Source organism: Botryllus schlosseri, chromosome 4 (genome assembly GCF_051294905.1).
Source record: "Botryllus schlosseri isolate E-star chromosome 4, Bs_hap1, whole genome shotgun sequence".
NCBI lineage: Eukaryota > Metazoa > Chordata > Ascidiacea > Stolidobranchia > Styelidae > Botryllus > Botryllus schlosseri.
Window position 1 is genome coordinate 25,875,728 of NC_137239.1, and position 23,493 is coordinate 25,899,220.

Consider the following 23,493-nt stretch of genomic DNA (forward strand, 5'->3'; position numbering starts at 1 on the left):
AAGTCGTTTTTGTACTTGGGAGTGAATTTTCCAGAACATCATTCACCACTATATTCTTGCACCATTACCGACTCGGTTTGGATACGACCTAATTAAATTTGACGTAAATTTGTCCTGGTAGGATTATGATGTCCCAATCAAACCAACACTACGTGCTGCTGTGTGCGTTATGTATTAGTTTTAAACGGCAAATAGTCGCAAGAGCAATACCTCTTCCTCCACGATTTCTGCGTTTACGTTCAGTAACGGCCCGTTCATCCAGCGGTCGTATTTTGCGTAAAAATCAACGGCCGTCCTCCACAACTTGTCGAAAGGCTCCTTCTTTATCACGAGTTCTTGAATTTGAGGATACGAGCTGATGTGACCGACGTTGAGCAATGCTTCTTCGCGATTAACTTGTTGTTTCTGGAAATCATTGAGCAATCTATACAATACTCTCCGCATGCTCGTATTATGTTATCTGCAATGCTTCCTATTACGAGAAAAGCTTTCTTTAATCAGCTAGCTAATATGGTAGTGACAGTTATGTAATGTGGCAACGTTTGTTGGTCAAATACCAAGTCAGATCTTGATAGCTCAGTCTTCACTCTACATATCCTCTGAGGTTTATGACTTATTTTTAGGATATAATAATCTGATAAACCCCCGTACCATCATATCATGTCTTCTGAACATTTCTAGGACGAAATTTGAATACCGAATGATCGTTTCAGAGTAGAAGACACATATTGGATAATTACACATTCCGAGAACCGGTGTATAATACTTAGTATTTACGCAATTTTTGATACGGACCTCTTCCATAAATCCTGTAATCGTTGCTTGAATGTCCTCCAATATCGCCAGATACTTTTGAGCTTCCGCCATTTTTTCTTTCTTTCTGAAATCTTTCAGCGTGACTGCAGTCTCTTCGAGTCGTCTTTCCATGTCTTTTTGCCTCTCCTTCAACCGCTTCACTTTCATGTCGTGTTCTCGTTGCATTCGTTTCTCACTGAATATTAGCGACATGGGACATGAGAGATATGGAGGTGAACTGTCGGGTTGTGACACAGTCAGTCCTTCCTACCTACACCCGTGCCCCGAGTTTGTGTGATTCATAATTTCAAGTACAGTCGGTTTTGGTAAACTGTTAATGGTAGGTCGACTAAACGAATTCTGCGTCCTATGAGAGTTGGGTAATAATTTTGTGATGTTTTGTCCTATATTTTGATCGTTTCAGGTTGCCACTAGCCAGATGTGCCTAAAGTATGGTCAGCGTTGCTTCTCAAGTAGAAGTAGAAGCAACACAGTAGACTTCTATTAAATTACAAGTACATGTAGCAATTTCCAAGAAATATCAAATATACATCAAGCCGCACTGGAAAATGAAAAGTATGAAAATTACTCAAGTATATAGGTTAAAAAATGTTCTATGGTCATATCATATTGGCTACATTCGAGATTGCAAAATGTATCTTTGTGAATAATGCTAAATGACTCACGACACTACACTAAGCTAAAATACTGGAAGAGATATTCGATTGTTGTGGTACACCAGCTATTTCACGCAGTTCCTTTGACAATTTCCATCACAAAAGTGGGGTAAATTTATCCCAAACTACTTTCTATTAAAAAAATCAAATGCAAGACTTCTTGGGGGCACAGAACTTCAATATAAAATTTAATATTATATTCATATTGAGATAAGCCCGAATATTTTCGGCTGACGCTCGTCACGGGTAATCGTCAACATTCTCTACTAGTTGCTGACGATTATCCCGACGAGTGTCAGCCGAAAATATTCGGGTTCACTTCCATATGAATATATTATCAATTGAAAAGGTATGTAATTTCGTCTTACAAAGTGTTCAAGAAAAAGCAAAATTATAATCTATAAACACAAGTACTCGAGTAAGTAGTGAAGGCAGACAAAACCTAGTTGAGTACGTACCATGAAATACCTCTACCTAGTTGAGTGAAGGTAGACGTATTTCATTGCGGACCACTTCTAGAGACAGCATAAGAATATCTAACCCTTTTCAAAGTGCTTCATTGGAACTCAACGCAATAACCGTCCCACTTTGTTATAAACACGGCACACTCTGGTTCAAAATCTCGTACCCTATACACAGAAATATTGAAAATCTCTTTGCTCGCATACCTTGTTCGTATGATGGGAATAATCCTGCTTGGCCACGAGAAAGTATTCGAGTTGAGATGAATGTCCGTATCGGAGAGGTAAGAATACTCCATCAAAAACATCAAATTCTTCCCGGCTAGTTCAAGCATGTCGCGCAGCTTCAGAAGCTGACCGGACGGGAGACCGTCAACGTATTCCTGCAGCTCCACAAGATCAGAGGTCCTACAATGGTACAAAATGAGATGCTTCGGGTAGCGATTGTATCGTTGGTAAACATGTCATCATGGTCATCATCTTGCATCTAATTACGGCACTGATTTCAACAGCATTGAATATACGAAAGTAATACATTCATATTGAATTTTTGTTCTTTCTAATCACCCCTGACGAGAGTCAGCCGAAAATATTCGAGTTTATTTCATTATGAATATATTTGTTCAATTGAACTTACCCGTCGACGTGGGTGGTAATTTTCCGGACGATTTGATCGTATTCATGGCATATCTCGCGGTTGTAGAATCGCGAAATGTCCTCGACATGATCAACCATGAGCTTGTGCAAATTTTTGGCTCTTTCCAAAAGCCACTGTAACAAAAGCGGATAACCTTTACCTTTAACCTTTACATGCGACAGGGAACTGCACACTCTAGCCCAGAACTATTGAATGTATACTCACTTACATATCCAATGATAATAAAGTGCACAGGGGAATTTATATCATCAGAAATACTAACGTTCAATTTATATCGTATAACCTGCAAATGACACCGTAAATGACGTCGATGGGTAACTTAATGGCAAGTCCGGTATAACTGAGGTGGAAGCACGGACACTGCTGCTATCAAACCATTGTGTGCATGAATTGAATCTGAGAGAAATGACAAATTAAGCGTGTTAAAAAAATCTCATAAACAGTGCGATGTATATCACACGTAATAAGACGCTTAACATGAGTTGAATGCCGCGCAGCCGTAACGATTTCATTTTATAAATCGTCGGACAGAATCGACACGATTCATTCGATCATAGAGTCCGTTAGTAATTTTTCATTTACGTACAGCACTAAAGTTGACAATCATACCTGATTCAAGGCAACGCAGTCCAGTAAGAAAAGATTCATCGGCGCGTAGACAGGAAGAAGCTCGATACTGCTCATCATCCTTCGCAGTTTATCGAGCTCCTTCACGTAAGATCGTAACGATGGTTCCTTGCTCAGGAAGTTCTCGACTTTCTTCACCGTCTTATCGTCGAGCAGATAATAGTATATCGGTTCGTACGTGCTGCGGTATCTGTCAAGGAACAACTGAGGAGTTCAAACTAGTGTATGTAGCCTACTACTGGATGTATTTTCGAAATTATAGTTACTAATTTTTAGGGGCTATTTCGGCCATTTCTGTCGACAATTTCAATCATAAACATGATCGGAACACATACCAGGAGGACTACTCTTTACTTTATAAATTACAAAGCCTGAAAGGTAAGTGTACTATAGGCCTACTTGCTTTGCCGAAATACATGTTAATTCGAAGTGAAAGTAGCGTGGAAGTGTAACCACTTGAATGCGTACCGCAAGTGGACGAAATGTCCTTGAATACAGTTCAAGAATAGAAGCGCTTCTTTACTGGCCACCTTTGAGAAATCGTCAGACCTAGACACCGCTCGCGATAAGAAGCTATAAATTTACGCGCTTCAATTTCAAATAAAACATGTTGCACGCAAAGTCGTATCATTGGAAACGGCAGACTCTGTCCGCTATTTTTATAAGTCACATTTTAAGAACACATTCATTCGTACTGGATTCAGGATTTGAAAATTTCACAAACGAACCGGAACGCCAACAAATATAAACAAAGCGGCGTCCAAGACTAAGAAAACACAGGATGTCACGAAACCACACAGATTCATCACAAATATTATCACAAGGGCCCACAGTACAATTGTCTCCTAGTGGGGATAGGTATAATATGCGTGATCAAAACAAGGCATTGTCTCGGCCTTGTACTGGACAGTGGACATAGACATGTTTGTCTGTGACATATTTTACACCGGATGATCTGGCAGTTTGGATCGCGAGATGTCAATTATTGGTTTCGGGTTCGAATCTGTGTAAACGTACACGTTTCATGGGCGAGAATTTGTAGAATTGAAGAATGTTATATAACAAATTCATTATGGCGGAACGGATTTCGTGGTGAATCGATCGTATCGATAGGGGTTGTTTTGATAGCGCCTAACCTCTTTGGGGCTATTCTCTGTTTCCCGCCTGATTCGTGGGATTCATCCGCACATTAGCGTGTCAATTTGATAAGCCCGCTGTCATATCTGCTTACTCGCGCCAGCTATATGCGCCACAGAGGCTTGATATGGATGCCCGTTTCAATGCGTATTACTCCGAACTTACAGGGTTTAGACTTCATAATGTGAATGCATAGGTGGTAAACAGGTGTGTTAGGTGGGATTACTATACTCCCTTAGGATGTATCCATATCATTTCCGCCCATTAATAACCGCTTACTTGTTCGGTCCATGACTGTTGTTTTCGATGACCGCCGCGACTCGTTGCTTGGCGACCGCCACAATTTCTTCATTCACGGTAACGGTGGACAAATAGTGGCCGGGCGAGTCGGTGACCGTTTGAAACAACAATTGTTCGATTCGTGGAAGCTCTTCGACGCTCTGTTGATACAGAATTTTGTTTTCCACGCCAAGAATGTTAACTTCGTTTCGAGTTGACTGGACCGTAGTTAACGGAAGGTCAGTGTTTTTTTAAGTAAACTTGGTTAACACTAATTGATCATTATATACAATACAATGTAAAGATAAGTTCGCATATGTTAGAAAATAAACAGAGGTGGTCAATGTATGCTCAGCACCGCTACTCTCTACGGTACTTCAAGTAGAAGTAGTAGGTAGTTGGCAAAACTTAGTTAAGTAGGGGAGATGTGGTACCGATGGATCACTGGGACCGAAAATACTTGAAAAATTCTCCATGATAATTCCATGATTACACTCCGTGAATTTGTCTACAATTCCATGCTGGCAGAATCTTTCCTCACATGCAAAAAAAATCAACCTGCGTGAGTTATGGGGTCTGTGGCGAATGATTTACGTTTTAGGGGGTTTAAAGTAAATTTGGATCGACATCTGCATTTTTCTATATCACCTTTCGGACTAACAAATCCGTCATAACTTTTGATGTGAAGTATAGGGCTTGTATCAGGGTATATAATGACACATATTTTTTGAATCAATAACATCCTCGAGTGGACCATATTCAAGTCAATTACAATATTTATGGGGTGGGGGACCTATGGTACCATAGCCAAATCAAGCAAAATAAATAGACCAACTATTCACTTAACAACAGAAACTCGCCTACTTATATATAGGCTGTAAATCATAGTTACCTGCTGTGGTGTCTTATCGCTATTACGAGGAATTTGAAGGTCAAAATGTCGATTTCCGGGTAATATGTATGTGGCAATAATTTTGTAAGTTTAGGCGTAAATCAAAACATGATTTTATGCCAACATTTGAGTTGATATAATCTATTTTATTCTTGAAGGTCACGACGAAACATTCTTCATTGGCTTGCTGTAGCTTAGCTTATAGTACACAACAAAACAAGTTAACAAATTTGAGTTTTTGAGCGTATGTCTCCTAGGTCCCATGGTCGTGTGCCTTTGGACCCACCGGGTGGGGACCGATAACACGTTCGAGCAACAAACTTTAAACGTTTATAAATACTTTTTGAAAAGGCGTATATTCATGTAAATGTCCGCGATACGTAGAGCTTGTATCGAAGTGTTGAGACAGCAAAAGATCTGCTATTCTCGGCTGAAGATTAGGGGGCCAGAGATCATTTTGCAATTTTTGATCCACCGGTACCACATCTCCCCTACTCTTCTGATCTAGATACATCGCTGTTGAACATCACTGAAAATACGAGATAGAGGGACACTAACATTGAGATGGCAAAACACATACATTGAGTATAACATGGTATGGTATTCCTGAGTGTAAGACATTGCACAGAGAAAGATTAATACAATGTAGCAATGCATGTACAATGTACATAGTACATAGATTCATTGTACATAGACCATGATAATGTGCAAATGACACACGTGTTTAGGAACCCTCTCATTTGACTTTGAGGTAAATCGCACAATACTGCGTTCGTGTCAACACTATGAGTTAATTCTTTGGAACATAGGACTTAGCTGTTGACCTGGAGTGCTTACCTTGACCAAGACGTCGATGACTTCATGCATCACGACTGTAATTTGTGAGAAATCAGGTGAAAATTGGGTGATAGCATTGACAGAGTCCGCTGCCTGCGATGACACCAGATTAGGTATATGTTTGCGATATTTAATATTAGCATCTTCTCACCATGAATATTCTGAAAGGACGCGCTTTAGTCGGGTGCTGATGACCGCTTTCGACGTACGATTCGTCGTAGTTGTTGCCATTTCTGCGTTATCAAGATAGAGCATGATATATCGGACACTTACTGACAGGAAAATGTAAATAACGGAGAGCATTTTGACGTGTGATCACAACCAAGTCACTTTACTTATATTTATAATGTTGCTTCAATCTGATGGAGAATGAATTGGAGTGAAATTTGTGTCAGCTAAACGTCAGGGTGATTATCAACAGAATATGCAACAACAGAATTATGATACGAAAGAGTTGGAGCTACGTGAGAGTGTCATTTCATCACGTTAGATATAAAGCCCAAGGAAAATATTCTCAAGCTGACCATAGAAAATTTATATCTGTGAGCAGGGAATTAAAATGCGATACTCACGCGTAGATTTCCAACAAGCACACCAAATCGTGGATGGACATCCTCACTATTTCGCGGAGCAAGTTCGACATCAAGCAAGCGACGCAGTTGAAAAACCTGTCCAAAGCTTCCGACCTGGACACCTAAAAAGCGAAATCTTCGGTAAAGAGACAAAGTTGACTTGTATTTCTCAAGGCGGCTATTTATCAACTATAATATCCCTTTTCGGGTAAGCTGATAGGTTCTTCCTACCACCACTTCTTACCTAAAACTCCGTGTCTTTTCGATAACCTGACTTTGAACTTTTTGGATTCGTTCGTATGTAAGTTCGTATCAAGGTATTCGTTAGATTTGGGTTGCACTTACTGAGCATTACTACGAGCACTTTACTTGATTACTTGATTACTCTGGCATTGTTCGTTGTTTTATCGCTGGTGAATAAATATACAACGCAACTGTAGTACTGCGTTACAGCTTGGCGTCTGCTATTATTCACGCGCGTGAAGCTTAGGGCTGAGTTCTATATAGTATTCTATAGGTCTAGTTTTTCCTAAAAACTGAAACCTGTTAAGTAGAAGTAATAGTCTGTAATCATAACCACTTTTGTAGGCTATACAAGTATTCAAAACCTACTTGAGTACTCCGAAAAAGTAGATGTACAATATCGTTACTGAACACCTCTTGGCATTTTCTTGTGTCAAAATAATACAGTTCAAACATGCGGTTATATTCCACAAATTGATATTTGAGGCAAATTTGCGCGCGAGAATTTGGTGGTATTTCATCTTTATAAAATGATTAAAATGACAAGCCCTTCGGCGATTCGGCTTGAAACTGTAATTCGAGGCTATATTTCGCATTTCTGGATCATTAGAAGATATCAATTTCAAAGAAAACCCGCCATGACGTCACAATACCGTCCCAGATTTGGGCGTGCGAATTTGGTTACATTTCATCTTTAAACCGGGTTTAAAATTATATGCCATTAAGACATTCGCTGTAAAAGTCCGACTGGTGCCTGTATTTCGCATTTCTGTGCACTTATAAAGTATGGCAATATGGGTTCAGTGGACACATGAACTGAGCATGCGACATAATAGCATGTGGCTTAAATTATTTCGCGTCAAGATTGGATTATGATTGGATTTAGGGTTATGTTAGGGTTAAGGTTGCGGGCATGGGTGAAGTGTCCCATGCTCAACTCTCTTTTTTCAATGCTATCATATCTGTACCTTCCTTATCCACTGGCATATGCACACCATGCACCCATGGTATGCATGCACATTGCACAACGTACACAGATCGTATGTGCCGTAAAAGCATCGGGGACAAAAATACAAAAAGCCCTTTCCCATTCCATTGTCTCGCATGCTCATATAACGATCAACCCCCAATCTTAAAGAAGATCTGTGAGTACTTTACAATACCTCCCCGGCTTGGTTTTCCACTATGTATTCGATTTCGTGGTAGTATTCCTCGGCAGTGTCGGAACACTCTTTGATCCAATGCTCGGCGAGGTAACGCGCCCTCTCCGTGGCGCATCTCGTCATCTCCTTCAAGAAATCTTCCATTGTAAGCGGCATAATTCGGTATATTCTTCTGAGGTCGATCAAACGGAACGAACGGTACCTGAAGACATCACCGATTCATGCCGAAGCGTACATGAACAACTATAGATAATTCTAATGTTACTAATTAGAAAGAGATGCCGGTAATCCAATTCTAATATAATTTGTGAAATGTTTCTATCTCTGCCAAGCTTGGTGTTGAGACATTTGCTATTCTCGTGATTATGAGAATGAGCCTCCGATATGATATGAGCCGAACTTGACTTTTGTTTTACTTTATAATTCGGAATTTAATACAATTTCCAAATTGAGTGCAAATTCAATAATTATAATCGAATTTGGAAAGCTGAAAATTTTCTAGTTGCCGTCTCTGTTCCCAGTCCAGATATCTCCAATCGGATCATTACTAATATTCCTTATATTACACAAACTACAAGACCTGGTGATTATCACTGGGCCACAAAGGAAAGTCGGTTAGGGTAACATTCCACTGATCTGAGCCTCCATAAGGAGCATGTTCGGAGTGAATATGGAGTCAAGTATAAAATGCTACCGCGTAAAACGAAATACTCGGCTGCACCTGGCAGATAGTATGGAATCTGGAGTTTCGGAATGGAATATTTTATACCTTCGAGATACATGGCATGATTTGACAACTCGAGTTATCCACATTGTAACCGCGGTAATGATCATTATTAAATTTGATTGGATTTATTACATACTTGTTAATACATATATGTAAACACGTTGCTGCGCAATAGTTTCGCTTTTCCCGGTGGGAATTCTTCACATTTGAATATGTACATTACATGGTAAACGAAGATCGTGTATTTTACCGATTTCCACCACAGCGTAGGTTGCATATCAGGTAAACCGCTCTTTCTGGTATAAGATTTAGCCTACGTATCCATTCGAATGGGTGAGAACGAGTCCAATACACCAATTGTTATGTATATATATGCCAGGGATATTCCATCCATATATGCACAATTGTACATTGTATGGGTGTATGCATATTTGCACAATGTACAATGTACAGAATATCAGTAAGTCACAGGTTATATACTGGATACTAATCTTTGGTGTAATCTTTGGTACAATGTACAACATGCATCCGTAGAATATATGAATTTACATGATATATACTGTATCCTAACCTTTGGTGCCAGGCGTTCAGAATAGATGCGCAAACCGGATGGTTCACGTGCAGCGTCATGGCCATATTTCTCCTAGCATGATTCAGCGATTCGTGCCACGGGTACCTCCACCGGCCAGCAGATTGAGATACCTGAAACACGCCAAATAAATATCATCGATATTAAATAAAGCAGCTTAAATGCATCTATACCTTGGAAGGCAGCAATATGCCAAGACGTTCTTGCTCTTTGCGATCGAGGAGGATGTAATCCAGTATTGCCTTCTTTTGACTTTCCACAAATATTGATTCCAATTCCTGCAAGCAAAGTCTTTTTGGTATTTAAAAGCATTAGGATATTTGCCACCGTCAATTCGACTTATCGATAACTTGTTGAGCGTGTGTGACACAGGTTTGAATCAATAGATGTGGTCAACGTAGTCAGCATTGGTACTCAAATAACATGTGAAGTATTACAATAAATTTCTACTCAATATAAAATAGAACAAGCTACTTTTGAATATACCAAAACTCATTGATGTAGAAGAGAGCGGTTTCAAAAGTAATTAGGTGTATAGATTCTAAAAGTAGCTTCGGTTACAGGGTCGGATGATTGAAGTAGTCAATCGGATGTGGCTATTTTCCAACGATTTTCATTTGCAGTGCAGTGAATACAGCACATACTGACCTGCTGTGTATCGGATGCTATTTCAGACCAATTTTGCACCAGATCGAACGAAAGATACCCGTATATATTTTCCAGCCAGTCAGAGGAAAGAGGCGCTATCATCTTCGCGTCGATTGAATTTTTCATGTACTTATAAAACCTGAAACGTGATGTCAATGAGAAGGTTGCAGTATAAAGCTCAAGGTAATGCATAACGTTCGAAGCCTGCGCACTGTATCGTGGCTTTGGAGATGCGATTTACTTACACACTAACAAGGCATTCAATTTCATCGCATGATACGACTATAGCTAGTATGATTTACATTGTATTCCCTTCTACATAGCTTGAGCGAAAAGTGAGAGCATCTTCTTACTTTGGCAGATCTGTTTCTACAGGGGTGCTGGGTCGCGATAGTCCGTGAGTTGAGAAAGTGTAAGGCGGGAACTCAATGTCCAGAGCAGCTTGTGTGGCTTCATCATGATCCCTGTAACGATAATATTGAACTGGAATCGTCGGAGTACAAATTGACTGTAAGAACCGAAAATGACTTCTTTTACTATCCACTATAAGGCTTTATATCTGAGCAGTAACATCAGTATTGCAGTTATGAGTTGCTTGCCCCAGTTCGAAATTGATTTCGGTTAAATTGCAAACTTAATCAATGCGTCTCGACTGTCTACAGTTGAAACAACATAAAGAACTTTTTACTCCCGGCTCACATGCTACATACTTTACTTTATTTGGTGTTGCTCCTAAGCCCAGCGCTGCTCGAATCAATATCATGATAGCGTACATACGAGAGAAAATACTCTAAACATGATATGCATAAATCCTCCAAGATTTGACCTGATGACGCAGGTAATACGTCATCTGGTTAACTACGTTTAAATTATTTATATCATCCTCTCTTGACAGTCTGGATATAAACAGAGTATCGCAGTCTACTTATTGCAAAGATTCTACAAAGCCAACGTGGTCTATGTACGATATTATCTAGGCTACACTTTTAAAAACTCCACATGTAAATTGTTCGGGATTTTACAATGCAATACGGCAAATAATGAACAAAAACACATTTATATTGTTATCCTACAATATACAAACTTTACTGAACATAACAAAGGCAATGCTTTCATGGTGTTTGCAAAACGGTTACATTTTAAAATCCGAATCCAAATATATTCGTCACACAATATCAAGCATATGATAATACCGTTTTGCTAAACTGATACATTGCATATTTATTACACAGAGTACGTGAAAATGCATATACGAATTATGCGTACAAGTAGGTCTGGGCCAAATCGAGTACCTGAGTGATTCGATTTTGAATCACGTATTACGCTTCGAGTCGAGTCGAGTCTTCGAGTATCATGCATTATGACGACGGAACAAAATGGACTATGTCAAAGTTCTGATATGTACTTTTAATGCCATCACAAAGAACATAATGCCTGTTATCCGTCGCCTTGAAGATACATTGATGTTTTTTCGACTATACCGATTTCATTGCACTTCTTGACAGTGTTGTGGGATGATCATGACTTCGGAAATGGTGCTATTTCCGGTAACGTTCGTAGCTTTGTGTTATGTTTCGTATGCTGCGACACGCACAATCAAGGTTTCAAGGCTTACTCAGTGGAAAATAGTATCAAAACTTTAATTCTCGTCAGTAAATCAACTTTCGGTTGCGAGGAGCGTATAATTTCAGTGCTCAAAAAAATCAACTTTTACTACTCGACTCGAAATATTAAAATTAATTCTGGATTCAGATTCGAGTACTCGAATCATTGTGCCCAGCCCTACATACAAGTCGTCCTGTAGTATCAAAATATTATTTGCACCATCTATAATTCAGATTCCAAGTGAAAATGCAAGAATATCAAGATATTCCTGATATTGTAATGGAAGCATTCCACTTGTTGAAAAAAATTCACTGGAAAGGGAAAAACATTTTCAGCCAATTAGAAATCATCATGGTTCAATCACGCTATCATAATCAAGACATCCATACGCCGTCGTTCAATTTCGGGAGTCAGTTAGTACAGCACTTACACGTCTGAGTATATAGAAAGTAATCCATCCTCCTCTTAAAATGGATGCCTGGTACAGTATTGGTCCCTAATCAGACGGATGCGGACTTGAATTTTTGAATAAACCTGTTATATTCTAACAGGACATCTTCACTGATATAAATTAGCAAGATGTATACTAGTGGGCAATGTCAGCCTGTACCTGCCATCCTCATCTTCAATCCCAGAGCTGTGTTCGTCGGTGCTGCTTGCCGAAGACGATTCCCCGTCCTGGTGAATTTGAATGCTTGTCGAGGAATTGAATTGCGACGAAACTCCGCTTGTAGTGTTTGTAGTGCCACGATCCAGGAGTCTGTCGAAGGCTGGGAAGACCAATGAACGGGGGTTGGAACTTGTGCGTAACATGGATCGGGAGCCGGATTGAATCTTTGTCATATTTTGAATATGACCAGGATGGACCAGGGTGGAGTCGGGAGTCGCCGTTACGGTAGTACGGCCAGAGTCGCATCGAAGTCGGGGAGGGATTTTGGTTAGCATCGGAAAAGCGTGCTAAATCGCCTCATGGAATTAATGAATTATGAACAACTTTTATGCAGATAAAGACAAATTGAAGATTGAATTCGTTCCAACAATAAAACACCATCAAATACCTTAGATCTACCATATTTTCGAGCAGTGTTTTGGGTACGCGTGGCTTATGAAAATCTCTCTCTCTCTCTCTCTCTCTCTCTCTCTCTCTCTCTCTCTCTCTCTCTCTCTCTCTCTCTCTCTCTCTCTCTCTCTCTCTCTCTCTCTCTCTCTCTCTCTCTCTCTCCCTCTCGGATAAGGGCTGAGGTATCGCAAGGGGCAAGAATAATAAAATCAGAATTTCTAGAATTTGGTTTGCTATCCCCGATTATCCCAACTGAAACTATTTTAACAGTAACATCTGATCAAACTGATCCAACTGTATCGCAGGCTCGGTACTTTGAGTACTAAATCAGTGTGCAATTGATCACAATGAATGCTCTATGTTCATCTACTAAAGATACGCTGATCTATGGGAAGCGCTTCTTAGAGGTACAGAACTCCAACGTACAATTGAATAGTAAATATTCATACTGGAATGAACCCAAATATTTTCGGCTATGTGATGAGGCAACGATGGCTGAGACCGTGAACTCATCACAAATTATACATATGGTATTGAATTCGAGTTGATCAGCGTTAGATCTGACGAGAAATCGATACATTCACGCGTGAATCACACCAGCCGAAGATTAAGCGAAGAGCGAATAAACTCAATTAATCGGCGCGCATTCGGGACGCGCACCCGAGAGATTTGAGCGCGCTTTCTAAACAAGGTTTCCGAAATGTCAAAGCCATCGCGGCTTCTCGGATTCGATTACTCACATTTTTTCTGCGGCGGGCTGGCGTCCTCTGCGCCGCTACGCGACGAGTTGGCGATTTTGCTTTGAGCGTCCAGGCGCCTTTTTCTCGTCGACAAATGCGCGGGACGCTTGGGACCGCGCGTGTGTTGAGAGAGATCGGTCGGTGAAATGTCGCGCAAATGTATGATAGATGACCGGCCTGAAAAATGAAGAGGATATATATATACCGTAACTCTGGAATGAAGGATACTTGAGTAGCAGTGTATATATCAGTGTTTCTCAAACCTTTGTCGATCGCGTACGACAACTTTTGTTTTTTTACTGATTGGCGTATATCACATGGCTCCTAAATGACTTGATTGAGTCAAACGAACTGGTATTTATTAGCGGATGGCGTTATTATATACAATGACACCGATATCCGTAGATTGGATAATGTGATTCTATTTTGCTCATGTCAAGTCTCCATTCAATCAGTAAGGTTTGCATGCGATTTCCTTAGAGACGAATGCATGGCAAACTTTGTATCTGTTAGTACGAAAATTCCATCCCTGGGCCTACACGCTGGTCGCCAGCCTACCGGACGGTATCCTTTTTCTGTCTTTCTTCCCACTGGCGGGTAGGGAGAAGAACTTCTCCTCCAACACCGACATCGCGGAGTTGCATCGTAAAGTCGGCGAGGAGCGCATCTGCGATTGGACGGCGTTCAGTTGGCTGTAGCTTTTCGCTACGTGATACATGGCTGTGCTCGGCGACTCGCCGCCGTGCGGACGCTGGTGCTTGATCATGGTTTCGAATGTCGTCTGCGTGGAAGAGCATCGTACTATAGTTTGACAACGAGAAAGTTTTTAACTTTTTCAAATTAGATTAGAATTAGAATCATAGCTACCCAGCTTTTTTTTCCAAATTGGATTAGAATTATATGAATTAGAAAAAAATTCAATTAGATTTCGTATTAGAAAGATATTCAACAAAAATAGAGTTCAGTTAATATCAAATCCGATATCGTCTTTTCCGAATCAAATTAGAATTAGAACTATGGTTACACATTCGAAATCGGACTACAATTAGAATTACAGATACACATTTTTTCAACTTCTGTTAAATGTAGAATTATAGCTACACAGTATGTTCCAAATTAGATTAGAATTAGAATTAGTGAATTCGCGAACACTCGGAAATCGAATCATGTTCAGTTCATATCAAATAAAATCAGAGTGCAGTTCCTTCTCAGAAGCATAAGAATGGCAAATGTCTGTACAGCAAGGTAGGTCGTTTCGCACTCTACAGTTCTCCTGCGGAATTTTCAGAAACACCAGAAATTTGATTATCGAATAAAAAGGAGAGCATTGAAACATTTCACAAATTAGAACAGAGTTGGATTATTTGTCGTTATTTCGCTCTAATTATTTTAATTAGACAACCATAATCAACACATCCATTCCGTTTACGCAAAATCGATCATACCGAGTCAGAAGACACGGAACTTTCAGCCGCTCGTTCTTCGGTTCGGTCAAAGTCGTAATGCGGCATTTTCTCCGTCCCACCTAAACGATACACAATAAGCTAACACCACAAGCTTCACCCTTGACGACATGATTTTGTAAAGACCAAGGGTGGTCAAAACAGTCAGCGTTGCTACTCGAGTACGGAATAATAGGAATCGTATGTCCGAAAATTTTGTGCACCACGCACAATGAATATTATTACCGATAACGGGAAGCACATATTGCCATGGAAATAGCTTAAGTTTGAGCGCTATTAGTACGGAGGCAGTTTCCCACCAATCTTTTGATCTTATTTAATTCCGCCCAGCCCGTACGGCTACGCTCGTGCGTTCACATGACAGAAAGCCGACGCCGCATGTGTTGTTTTTGAAAAATTCATATCTTCCCCGACGCGGATGTCGTAACAAAAGGCTTGTATTTGTCACTTGGTAGTTTCCTACTCGTAAGTTACGACTGTAAAAACACTCAAGTTTATTGAATGTGCTTTACGATAAAACGTACGCCATGACTAATATAGAGAAAGTTTGCCGAACGCGTACCGTTGATATAATAATCCAAACAGACGTTGGTTGATTAGCATCGTGGTTTAACAAGACTTGGATGGCAAATATTGGATGTATATTTTTCGATATATCTTTGGGGCTCCGCATCACGTCCAGAAACTTTTATGACGCGCCAAGATTTACAACCTCATAAACCTTTGCTAGTCTAAAACGGTTTGTCACGTGTGATACTAGATTGCCCGACATCTGGTTATGAGCATGTGACTTTATAACCACAAAGTTAACTCTAACCACAACCCTAACTGCATAATCAACCCTTACCTAACCCGAACCCTACCGTAATACTAACCCGGCCCTTAATCCAGGATTCTCAAAATTTTTTGAGCTGCGTATACCCTTTCAAATTACAAGCATGTATGACGCACCCCAAATGAATAATGTAAATCTGAACTCAATGTACGTACATCCGGGTAAGCGGTGTCTTACAAAAAGCCTACAGGTGGGACGTGCTATAAGTCGGTAGTTACGGAAAATAATGAAGAATACCGGCCTGGTGTAAATGACCATAGTAGTCGACAAACACCATGAATACCACAAAAACAAACGTACAATTGTCAGTAAAGTCTATTTTGGAGGTTGGGAGCCACAACTAGGCCTAATAAAACCTTAATATCCACAATAAAACGCTGCATTTGGCAAGCTATAGAAGCTCTTTCTCGCGTGGTACATAAAAGTTAATATAGTTGTGGCAGAAAATCATCACAGTGCCAGAATAATAGTTGCTCGCGCACCCCCCGATACTTTTGTTGCGTACCTCAGTTTGAGCACCCCTGCCTCTAATCAAAATCCAATCCTAGCCATGTGTACATGCCAAAGTGCCGCCTACTGAAGAGTCGCGTATCATCGCGTCGCATGTTGAAGAACAGTAATGCTGTTGCTGTTCATCGCCTAACGTGGAGTGCATACAAACTATGTTTCCATAAACTTGAGGTAAAATACGATTGTTTCCGCCAACGGACTATAATAATTATATCCTATATCTCAATATAACTCTTTTACCGCTCAACATAATCCGTACATCTTGCCAAATCACATACATGGCAGTTTTCGTGCAATTTGTGAACTCAGCAAGGGTACATTTCAGGCTTTTAGGGTTCGGAACACGCAATCCCGTTAGTGGTAGTACAGGGGAACTAAGGAAGACCATACAACCGCTACCTTTGGCTTCCTTTCTCGATACATGCGGCGAACGGTACGATTTCTCTGCTTCGTACTTGCTGCGATGGCCCAGCAAATCGTAAGTAGCGGCTGAGCCTTGTGTAGCGGCATGACTTTGTGCGCAGTCGTAGAGTTTTTGACGACGATAAGTCCTCTCCAACAAGGGGGACTTGACCGATTCCACGTTCCCGCGAAACGACACGGACTTCAAAACGCTGTAACGTAATAGAAAATCACCCACTACTGCACATGATAGACTTTGTTGTCCTTCAAGTAATAAGATGTCAGTGATATTGACAGAAAGGAGCTTTTACAAACAATGTTATCTTTTATAGAACAGGCGACACTTGACAAGGTATAGCTATTAATAAAACACGAGTACTACAAACAAATCTTAATAGCAAGTTAAAGACAGATGTTGATATGATATCGAACCTGTTGTGAATGATAAGTTTAGTAACTTCGACATTAATCAAATAGGATTTAGGCGTTGATAGAAGTCAAATATGATCGAGGGATTGACCAACTTCAATAATAAGTCAGATAACGAATGTTTCAATAAAGTTACAACTAAATCTCAGTCCAGTCATTATATTCGAGATACCACTCCAATTCGGTAAATAGGAGGGCACACCTGCAACTATTTGTGGAACATCCAGGATTGTTGGGGCTTGCCTAAATTGGAAGTATTTGCAAAACCTGTTCTATTTCAAGGAGTGGATACACATTCTGGAATACCGAGGCAATTTCGGCTACCGGTTTTGATTTGAGAGCCAAAATGAGCCCTTCATCTACTGAGCTCACTTTGCAAAGTCTCCATTCATTTGCTTGTATATAAACTTGAATATCATAGTGATATTTATATTTCTTGATAAATAATGCTAAGCAGGGGCATTTAGAATGGTTCCTTTCGAGCCTGGTTCATTATCTGGCCAAGATACTCGAAAGTATGCACCTCAATCATCAGTGGCTAGACACGGCATCGGAGAACGGTATCATCAGTATATATTTAATATATATCGGCAATTATCACTAACCTACTACGGCCATTATGATACTGAGATTCAGTGGATGGGTTCGTTGTCTTCCTCGGTATGGGATCTCGCAGCCTCTCTCTATCATAAAACTGTTCTTCCGGCTCTGAAAAAGAGATACTATTGCACTACGCTGATGGGAAATGCAGCGCGGAAATAAGTTGTACAGTACATTTCTTGATAAGAGTGAAAAGAATTTTGCAAAATTTCAAACGAATAAAACTAGAGTTTAATTGATTCAGCGCAGGGGCAAGCGTCTATCGATTTATGCTTTATTGTGACGTCAACAGTGCCGTCATCTATCCAAATGTTGTTGATACACTGTTCTTTACAATTCCCTGAGAAGTGTCAGCCGAAAATATCCTGACTTACATCAATATGAATATACTATTCAATCGTATATTGAAGTTCTGTATCTCCGAGAAGCTCTACAAATGATTATATTATTTATGTATCGTGGAGCATTTCAATAGACCTTCTTGTTTCACACCTCGATACAAACATAACATACAATACATAGTGAGAATAAACCCATCTAATCAAATGATTTGTCATGATATCGAACTTTCGGTTTATATTTTAATCACTATTTACCTGTCAGGGCCAACAACGTGCGACAAATCCACGTTGATATAATCGTAATAGAAATAGTGTCCGGATCAAACACGTCCCAACTCCAATTTATAGAGGAGACGTTTATCATTTATTTATTTTCCCTACATATGCGCCATAAAATTTAACCTATATCTTCATGACCTGAAATTTGTTGCTATTTATATTTATACTCACCTGGTATCCCTGATGATCCGGCACGTACCGTTTCTAATCGAAAGGGTGAATCGCGAAAGTGCGTGCTGAACTATACATCTCTCAAAATAGTCTGGTAATAACGTTGCAATCTACCGACCACATCCCTCGACTTTGATACGAACGTATGGTAATATCTGGAGACGCTATAGTATTTACCATCGGGCAGCCATAAATCTTGGTAATAACGGTACAAAAAGGTATTACTCTATCCGAGCGTGCTTATCTAGCAACGGTTCTCCGATGTGACACGTACATATAGGCTTATTTCGTGTTTGTGGTGCACAACGCATACACGGCGACTCTTGAACTTTCGTCGTGAGTATGCCGTGCCGTTTGAAGTACCCCTTTCACTTGTCGCAACGGAGCGTTTGTTTGGTTAGCGACAATGCGATTTCGATCTGTCTTCCAAAAGTCGGTTTTGCGGTACTTATGGCGGGCGAGGTGCTATTAGACATTAAACCAGAAAGCTACACAAATCATATCCCAACGGATAATTATGGATCACGTCCGTTACGTAAGAAAAGTGTGATCACTCAGTAAGTATTGTAAATGCATACGTGATAAAGCCGGCAGGGCACACACTTACGGGCACATACCGATATTAAAAAGTAAATCTTGAAACTGAGTTATTTCTACACTCGACGCTACCCACTTATACGGTATGTTTGCGAAGCTAGCTTGTTCAAATCAGATGATGCTAATTATAGTCTACCCAGAAACAACGACTTGTGAGCTATATTTTGATGCGGTAAGACTATTGCTGCAACTTATTTCTCTCCATTCAGTGCGTATGTATCTTATTTACATCGCCTACGCCCGGGTGGGTGTCTGATTTCGAAGACTACTGCAAGTCGTTTCTGGACTTCCCCATCTTTGCATTGCACCGCAGTCTTGTGGTATCGATTAAATTAATAATAAACTGATACTGATGATAAATTAGGGTATCTTGATCTTCAAAACGATAACGAATTGTGTCAGACGACACCAAGTGACTTACCGAGATGTAATTTGGCGAAAATATTTGAAGTCGTGAGATCATTGGCCGATGGAGTGTAGTTGTTACCGATCGAGTCACTGAAGTAAAAGGTTTATGGTAAATATCGGACTTTCCACGAATATGTTGAATATAGAAAATTGAGCAGTGTGACTCCTTATTCACCGACTGTGTGATGTATATAGGCTATCTGTCGATTAATACGATATATAAGATTGTTAATATACAATGTTCATTGCAATTCACTACTAGTTGCTGTCAATTACCCCTGATGAATGTCTGTCGGAAATGCTTCGGTTTATTTCACTATGAATATCATATGCAATTGTACATATGAATTTGCTCGACACGCAAGTCCTAATTTTATCATCCAGTACACGAATTGGTACTGTATAGTCCGGAGGTTTTGAACACGCGTCGAGGTGTGTGCGGACAAGCAACTATTGAAATTCAGCGTAATACAGTGTAAAGGAAAATCAATACTTGGTATACTAACTTGAGTTACGATACCATAAACACTCGTTATATTGAGTATCTATGTGTTGGTGGATTCAATGTGGTGATTCATGCGAGTATATTGCATCATAGTAAATACCCAGTACATAACGGGATTTTACAAGTCTTTTAATATTGGATTTGTGGAGAGCGTCTGTTTCGAAACATGCCATACTCAACAACGATTCGAAACTCTTATTGCGATGTGATGAAACTATATTTGGTGTTACGGATGTGGAGACAGGCATAATTGACACCGATTTTAGAGTTTAAGGGACGTAATGTATACGGTTTACTAGCTCAATGGATCTCAACCGCCTGTGCCACATCGTGTCAACTTTTGTGGTGGCCCGCAAAATATTTTATCTTAATTGTAAAATTCTGTAAGTTGGACACTTGTCCATTTATTAGTGAAATAAAGCACCAAATTTTAAAATGATTTAGAAAATTGGAACTTGCTTTCTGCATCGTGTCGTAAGGAGTTCACGGTCTACTTGAACTTCGCGTACGTCACAATGCTTCAAATATTGTGTCACAATACTGCAAATGCTGTATAAAACTGTTTAATAGTAGAGCCTACAAGTCGTAAGACCAGTTATATGTGAAAACTAAGAAGGCTTTGTACATAAAATTCTTTAAATTTACACAGTACAATTTAGCGCTATTTGGCAGTATAAAATTGGCTATAGCAAACAACGAGTCGAGTTTTCTTTTCAAAAGTTACCTGACAATCAGAATTAGGTCAGTGTTTTTAAATTCGCCATGCACAAACTTCAATAGAATCAAGTACAAAACGTGTAATATCAAAAAAGGAAGCAGCGAATTTCTCATTAAGTTGAAGTTTCAAAAATATGCTTTTGAGCTGCGTGTGTTTGTCGCAATTGTATTATTGGTTAATTTTGACTTTGAAAGATCCACCGGTACGCTGGAGACAATTCTTAACTCTTTCATCCATATTGATAGAATTCGCTATCTAGCAATCTAGTACCACGTTAATCTGGTATCCATATAGACTTAAATGTATACCTGACTCTGCGAAAGTGCTTCTCCTCCTTTGCTGGAGCTGCGCTCGTGCGAGTTCCGGTTTGAAGTATCTTCGGTCTGTCGCTATAGGCAGGCTGTTGATAAAGACCACAAAATTCGAAAAAGGATACTTTTGTTATATAGCGTTAGCTCTGGCGTCGTGTTTTATTTTTATAAAGTATTAGCACCAGGCCATAAAGAGAAATATGTTGTACTCGAGAATTTCTTTTTTAAATGTTTGTTTATCCTGTACTTGTTATACGTGAGGTAACTATATACGGTCATAATGGTGTAGAGCAGAGCTGCTGCAACCGAGATACAATAACATGAAACGAATAAATTAGACAAATCAGATAACTGCCCACTGCAAATGTTGCAGTAAGATTCTCAGTCGACAAGGTGCAAGTGCTATATATGTCTACCATTCATGGGTGACAATCGATTGCAAGCCGCATCCTGTATTTCCCGACTTACATGCCTTACGACAGTTAGCGTATATACTTCGCAATAGAAAAAATGGGAATGAAGGAACGTAGATGCTAATTATTTCGACATCGATGCCATAGAAGAGGATCCTAAAAAAGCCAATGAAACACGCATGTCTCACCTGCGTTGCGTCCAGTGGTGGCAGATGATTTACGATAGACGGTCGTTTTATGGCTCCTGGCACATCGTGCGGTTGACATCGCGGCAGTGACGCTGGACTCTGCATTCTCTTTTTCAGACTCGCATGTTATCGTTACAATATATATTTACCATATCATAGGTTTCATTGTGTAGGTCAAGACACTAAAATACAATAAAAATGAACCCAATAAATCCACTCCTCTGGAAAGTAATGAAGCTATCCCCGACCATGCGATATTTATAATAACCGGCCTTTGTTGGAGCTCCATATTCAAGGCACATTTCAGAGCATGTCGTTACACAAAGGCATATTACCAGCAAGCAGATAATACAGACACAACCACACTTGTAATCTAAATAAAACGGGCGATGTACCGGGCTATCATTCGTCAGAATCAATTCTTTGGACTATGAAAGCCGGGTTCATTCATCTAATTCGGAATGGGGTCTTGATTCGTGATACTATCGAAATTAAACATGGAACGGCAACGACCGATTTTTCAGCTTCGTTCCGCTTCGCTGAGGCTGGAGTGGAGAATTGTTTTGAGTAAGCGACTGTAGGATTTCTGACAATCCAAGAGCTATCTTCCCGAGTGCAGAAATTATTGAATATGGTCTTGATCGAAAGCTACTGTTGCACCGATTCCAAAAAATATAAATTAAAATATGATCGGGCACTGATCCACCTGGAATCCGTCCTCCAAGTCTGGAATATCGGCATTGTTCGAACAATCGGAGAGTCGCAACGGGTCATTGTTATGGCCATTGTGTTGCGGTTACCCGATTGTTCTGAACAATGCCGATATTTCAGACTTGGAGGACGGATTCTAGGTGGATCAGTGCCTGATCATATTTTAATTTATATTTTTTGGAATCGGTGCAACAGTAGCTTTCGATCAAGACCAGATTCAATAATTTCTGCACTCGGGATGATAGCTCTTGGATTGTCAGAAATCCTACAGTCGCTTACGCAAAACAATTCTTCATTCCAGCCTCAGCGAAGCGGGACGAAACTGCAAAATCGGTCGTTGCCGTTCCATGTTTAATTTCTATAGTGATACCGAACTCCACTGCTGTAAAGCGACCTGCGCACGGTTGTGTCACTTCATCACAACAAATGCACCGCGTGTACCTTCTACCTTGTAGCCTTCCTAAACCACCCAATTCTCTTTCGCTTGTGAGAGAATCAAGAGTTGAGAATGTTATGCAAGGTTGACTGTGACAAAGCCATACAAGTCCGGCAACGTGAGACTAAGTCAGTGGTTCCCAACCGGTGTGCCGCGGCACACTAGTGTGCCAATTGGACTGCTCAGGTGTGCCGCGAGCAAATGCGGCAAACTGGGTCGAATTATAACAAAAATCCAAATTTTGAGTGTGTCATTGTTGGATTTTCTATTGAATTTACTATATCAAGACACGCGATGTACAATCCGATGCAGTGAACAGGTACAAGGATGTCGCGACGGCCGTAGTAACGTTATCTCAATCAGGCGTCCCCATCAGGTCATGGATTGGGTCTTTTTCTGGCTTTTTATTGTAAAGACGTTCTGAGCACAGCAACGTATAGGGTCGGAGTCGTCGCGACGCTTCGTA

The 23,493-nt window shown here is 40.2% G+C and overlaps 2 protein-coding genes and 1 long non-coding RNA gene across 9 annotated transcripts in view; 1 reads left to right on the plus strand and 2 right to left on the minus strand.

Annotated features, from left to right (window-relative positions):
* The window catches only part of LOC145437591 (dynein axonemal heavy chain 3-like), a 63,320-nt gene extending 41,052 nt beyond the window's left edge, over positions 1-22,268 (minus strand). For 3 of the 4 annotated variants that reach the window (XM_080314855.1, XM_080314857.1, XM_080314854.1), the window contains exons 1-23: positions 21,881-22,268; positions 21,277-21,368; positions 19,759-19,835; positions 17,955-18,057; positions 16,918-17,132; positions 15,156-15,235; positions 14,269-14,491; positions 13,711-13,887; positions 12,521-12,680; positions 10,659-10,769; positions 10,306-10,444; positions 9,831-9,935; positions 9,640-9,770; positions 8,342-8,543; positions 6,936-7,057; positions 6,515-6,596; positions 6,364-6,456; positions 4,635-4,795; positions 3,201-3,408; positions 2,571-2,704; positions 2,141-2,341; positions 796-991; positions 211-405 (exon numbers count right to left, since the gene is read on the minus strand). In XM_080314855.1, coding sequence (XP_080170981.1) covers positions 211-405; positions 796-991; positions 2,141-2,341; positions 2,571-2,704; positions 3,201-3,408; positions 4,635-4,795; positions 6,364-6,456; positions 6,515-6,596; positions 6,936-7,057; positions 8,342-8,543; positions 9,640-9,770; positions 9,831-9,935; positions 10,306-10,444; positions 10,659-10,769; positions 12,521-12,680; positions 13,711-13,887; positions 14,269-14,491; positions 15,156-15,235; positions 16,918-17,132; positions 17,955-18,057; positions 19,759-19,835; positions 21,277-21,368; positions 21,881-21,985 — 3,312 coding nt within the window. In that variant the 5' untranslated portion in view covers positions 21,986-22,268. The remainder of the gene's footprint in view (positions 1-210; positions 406-795; positions 992-2,140; positions 2,342-2,570; positions 2,705-3,200; positions 3,409-4,634; positions 4,796-6,363; positions 6,457-6,514; positions 6,597-6,935; positions 7,058-8,341; positions 8,544-9,639; positions 9,771-9,830; positions 9,936-10,305; positions 10,445-10,658; positions 10,770-12,520; positions 12,681-13,710; positions 13,888-14,268; positions 14,492-15,155; positions 15,236-16,917; positions 17,133-17,954; positions 18,058-19,758; positions 19,836-21,276; positions 21,369-21,880) is intronic. The other variant, XM_080314856.1, reaches the window with a different exon arrangement.
* Positions 1-23,493, plus strand: part of LOC145437617 (uncharacterized) — a 299,426-nt gene that overhangs the window by 97,146 nt on the left and 178,787 nt on the right. The window lies entirely within an intron of this gene.
* On the minus strand, positions 15,927-16,908 carry LOC145437592 (uncharacterized). Its single transcript, XR_013914695.1, has 2 exons — positions 16,295-16,908; positions 15,927-16,149 (listed from the first exon to the last, which is right to left on the minus strand). It is a non-coding gene; the product is annotated as an uncharacterized LOC145437592 (long non-coding RNA).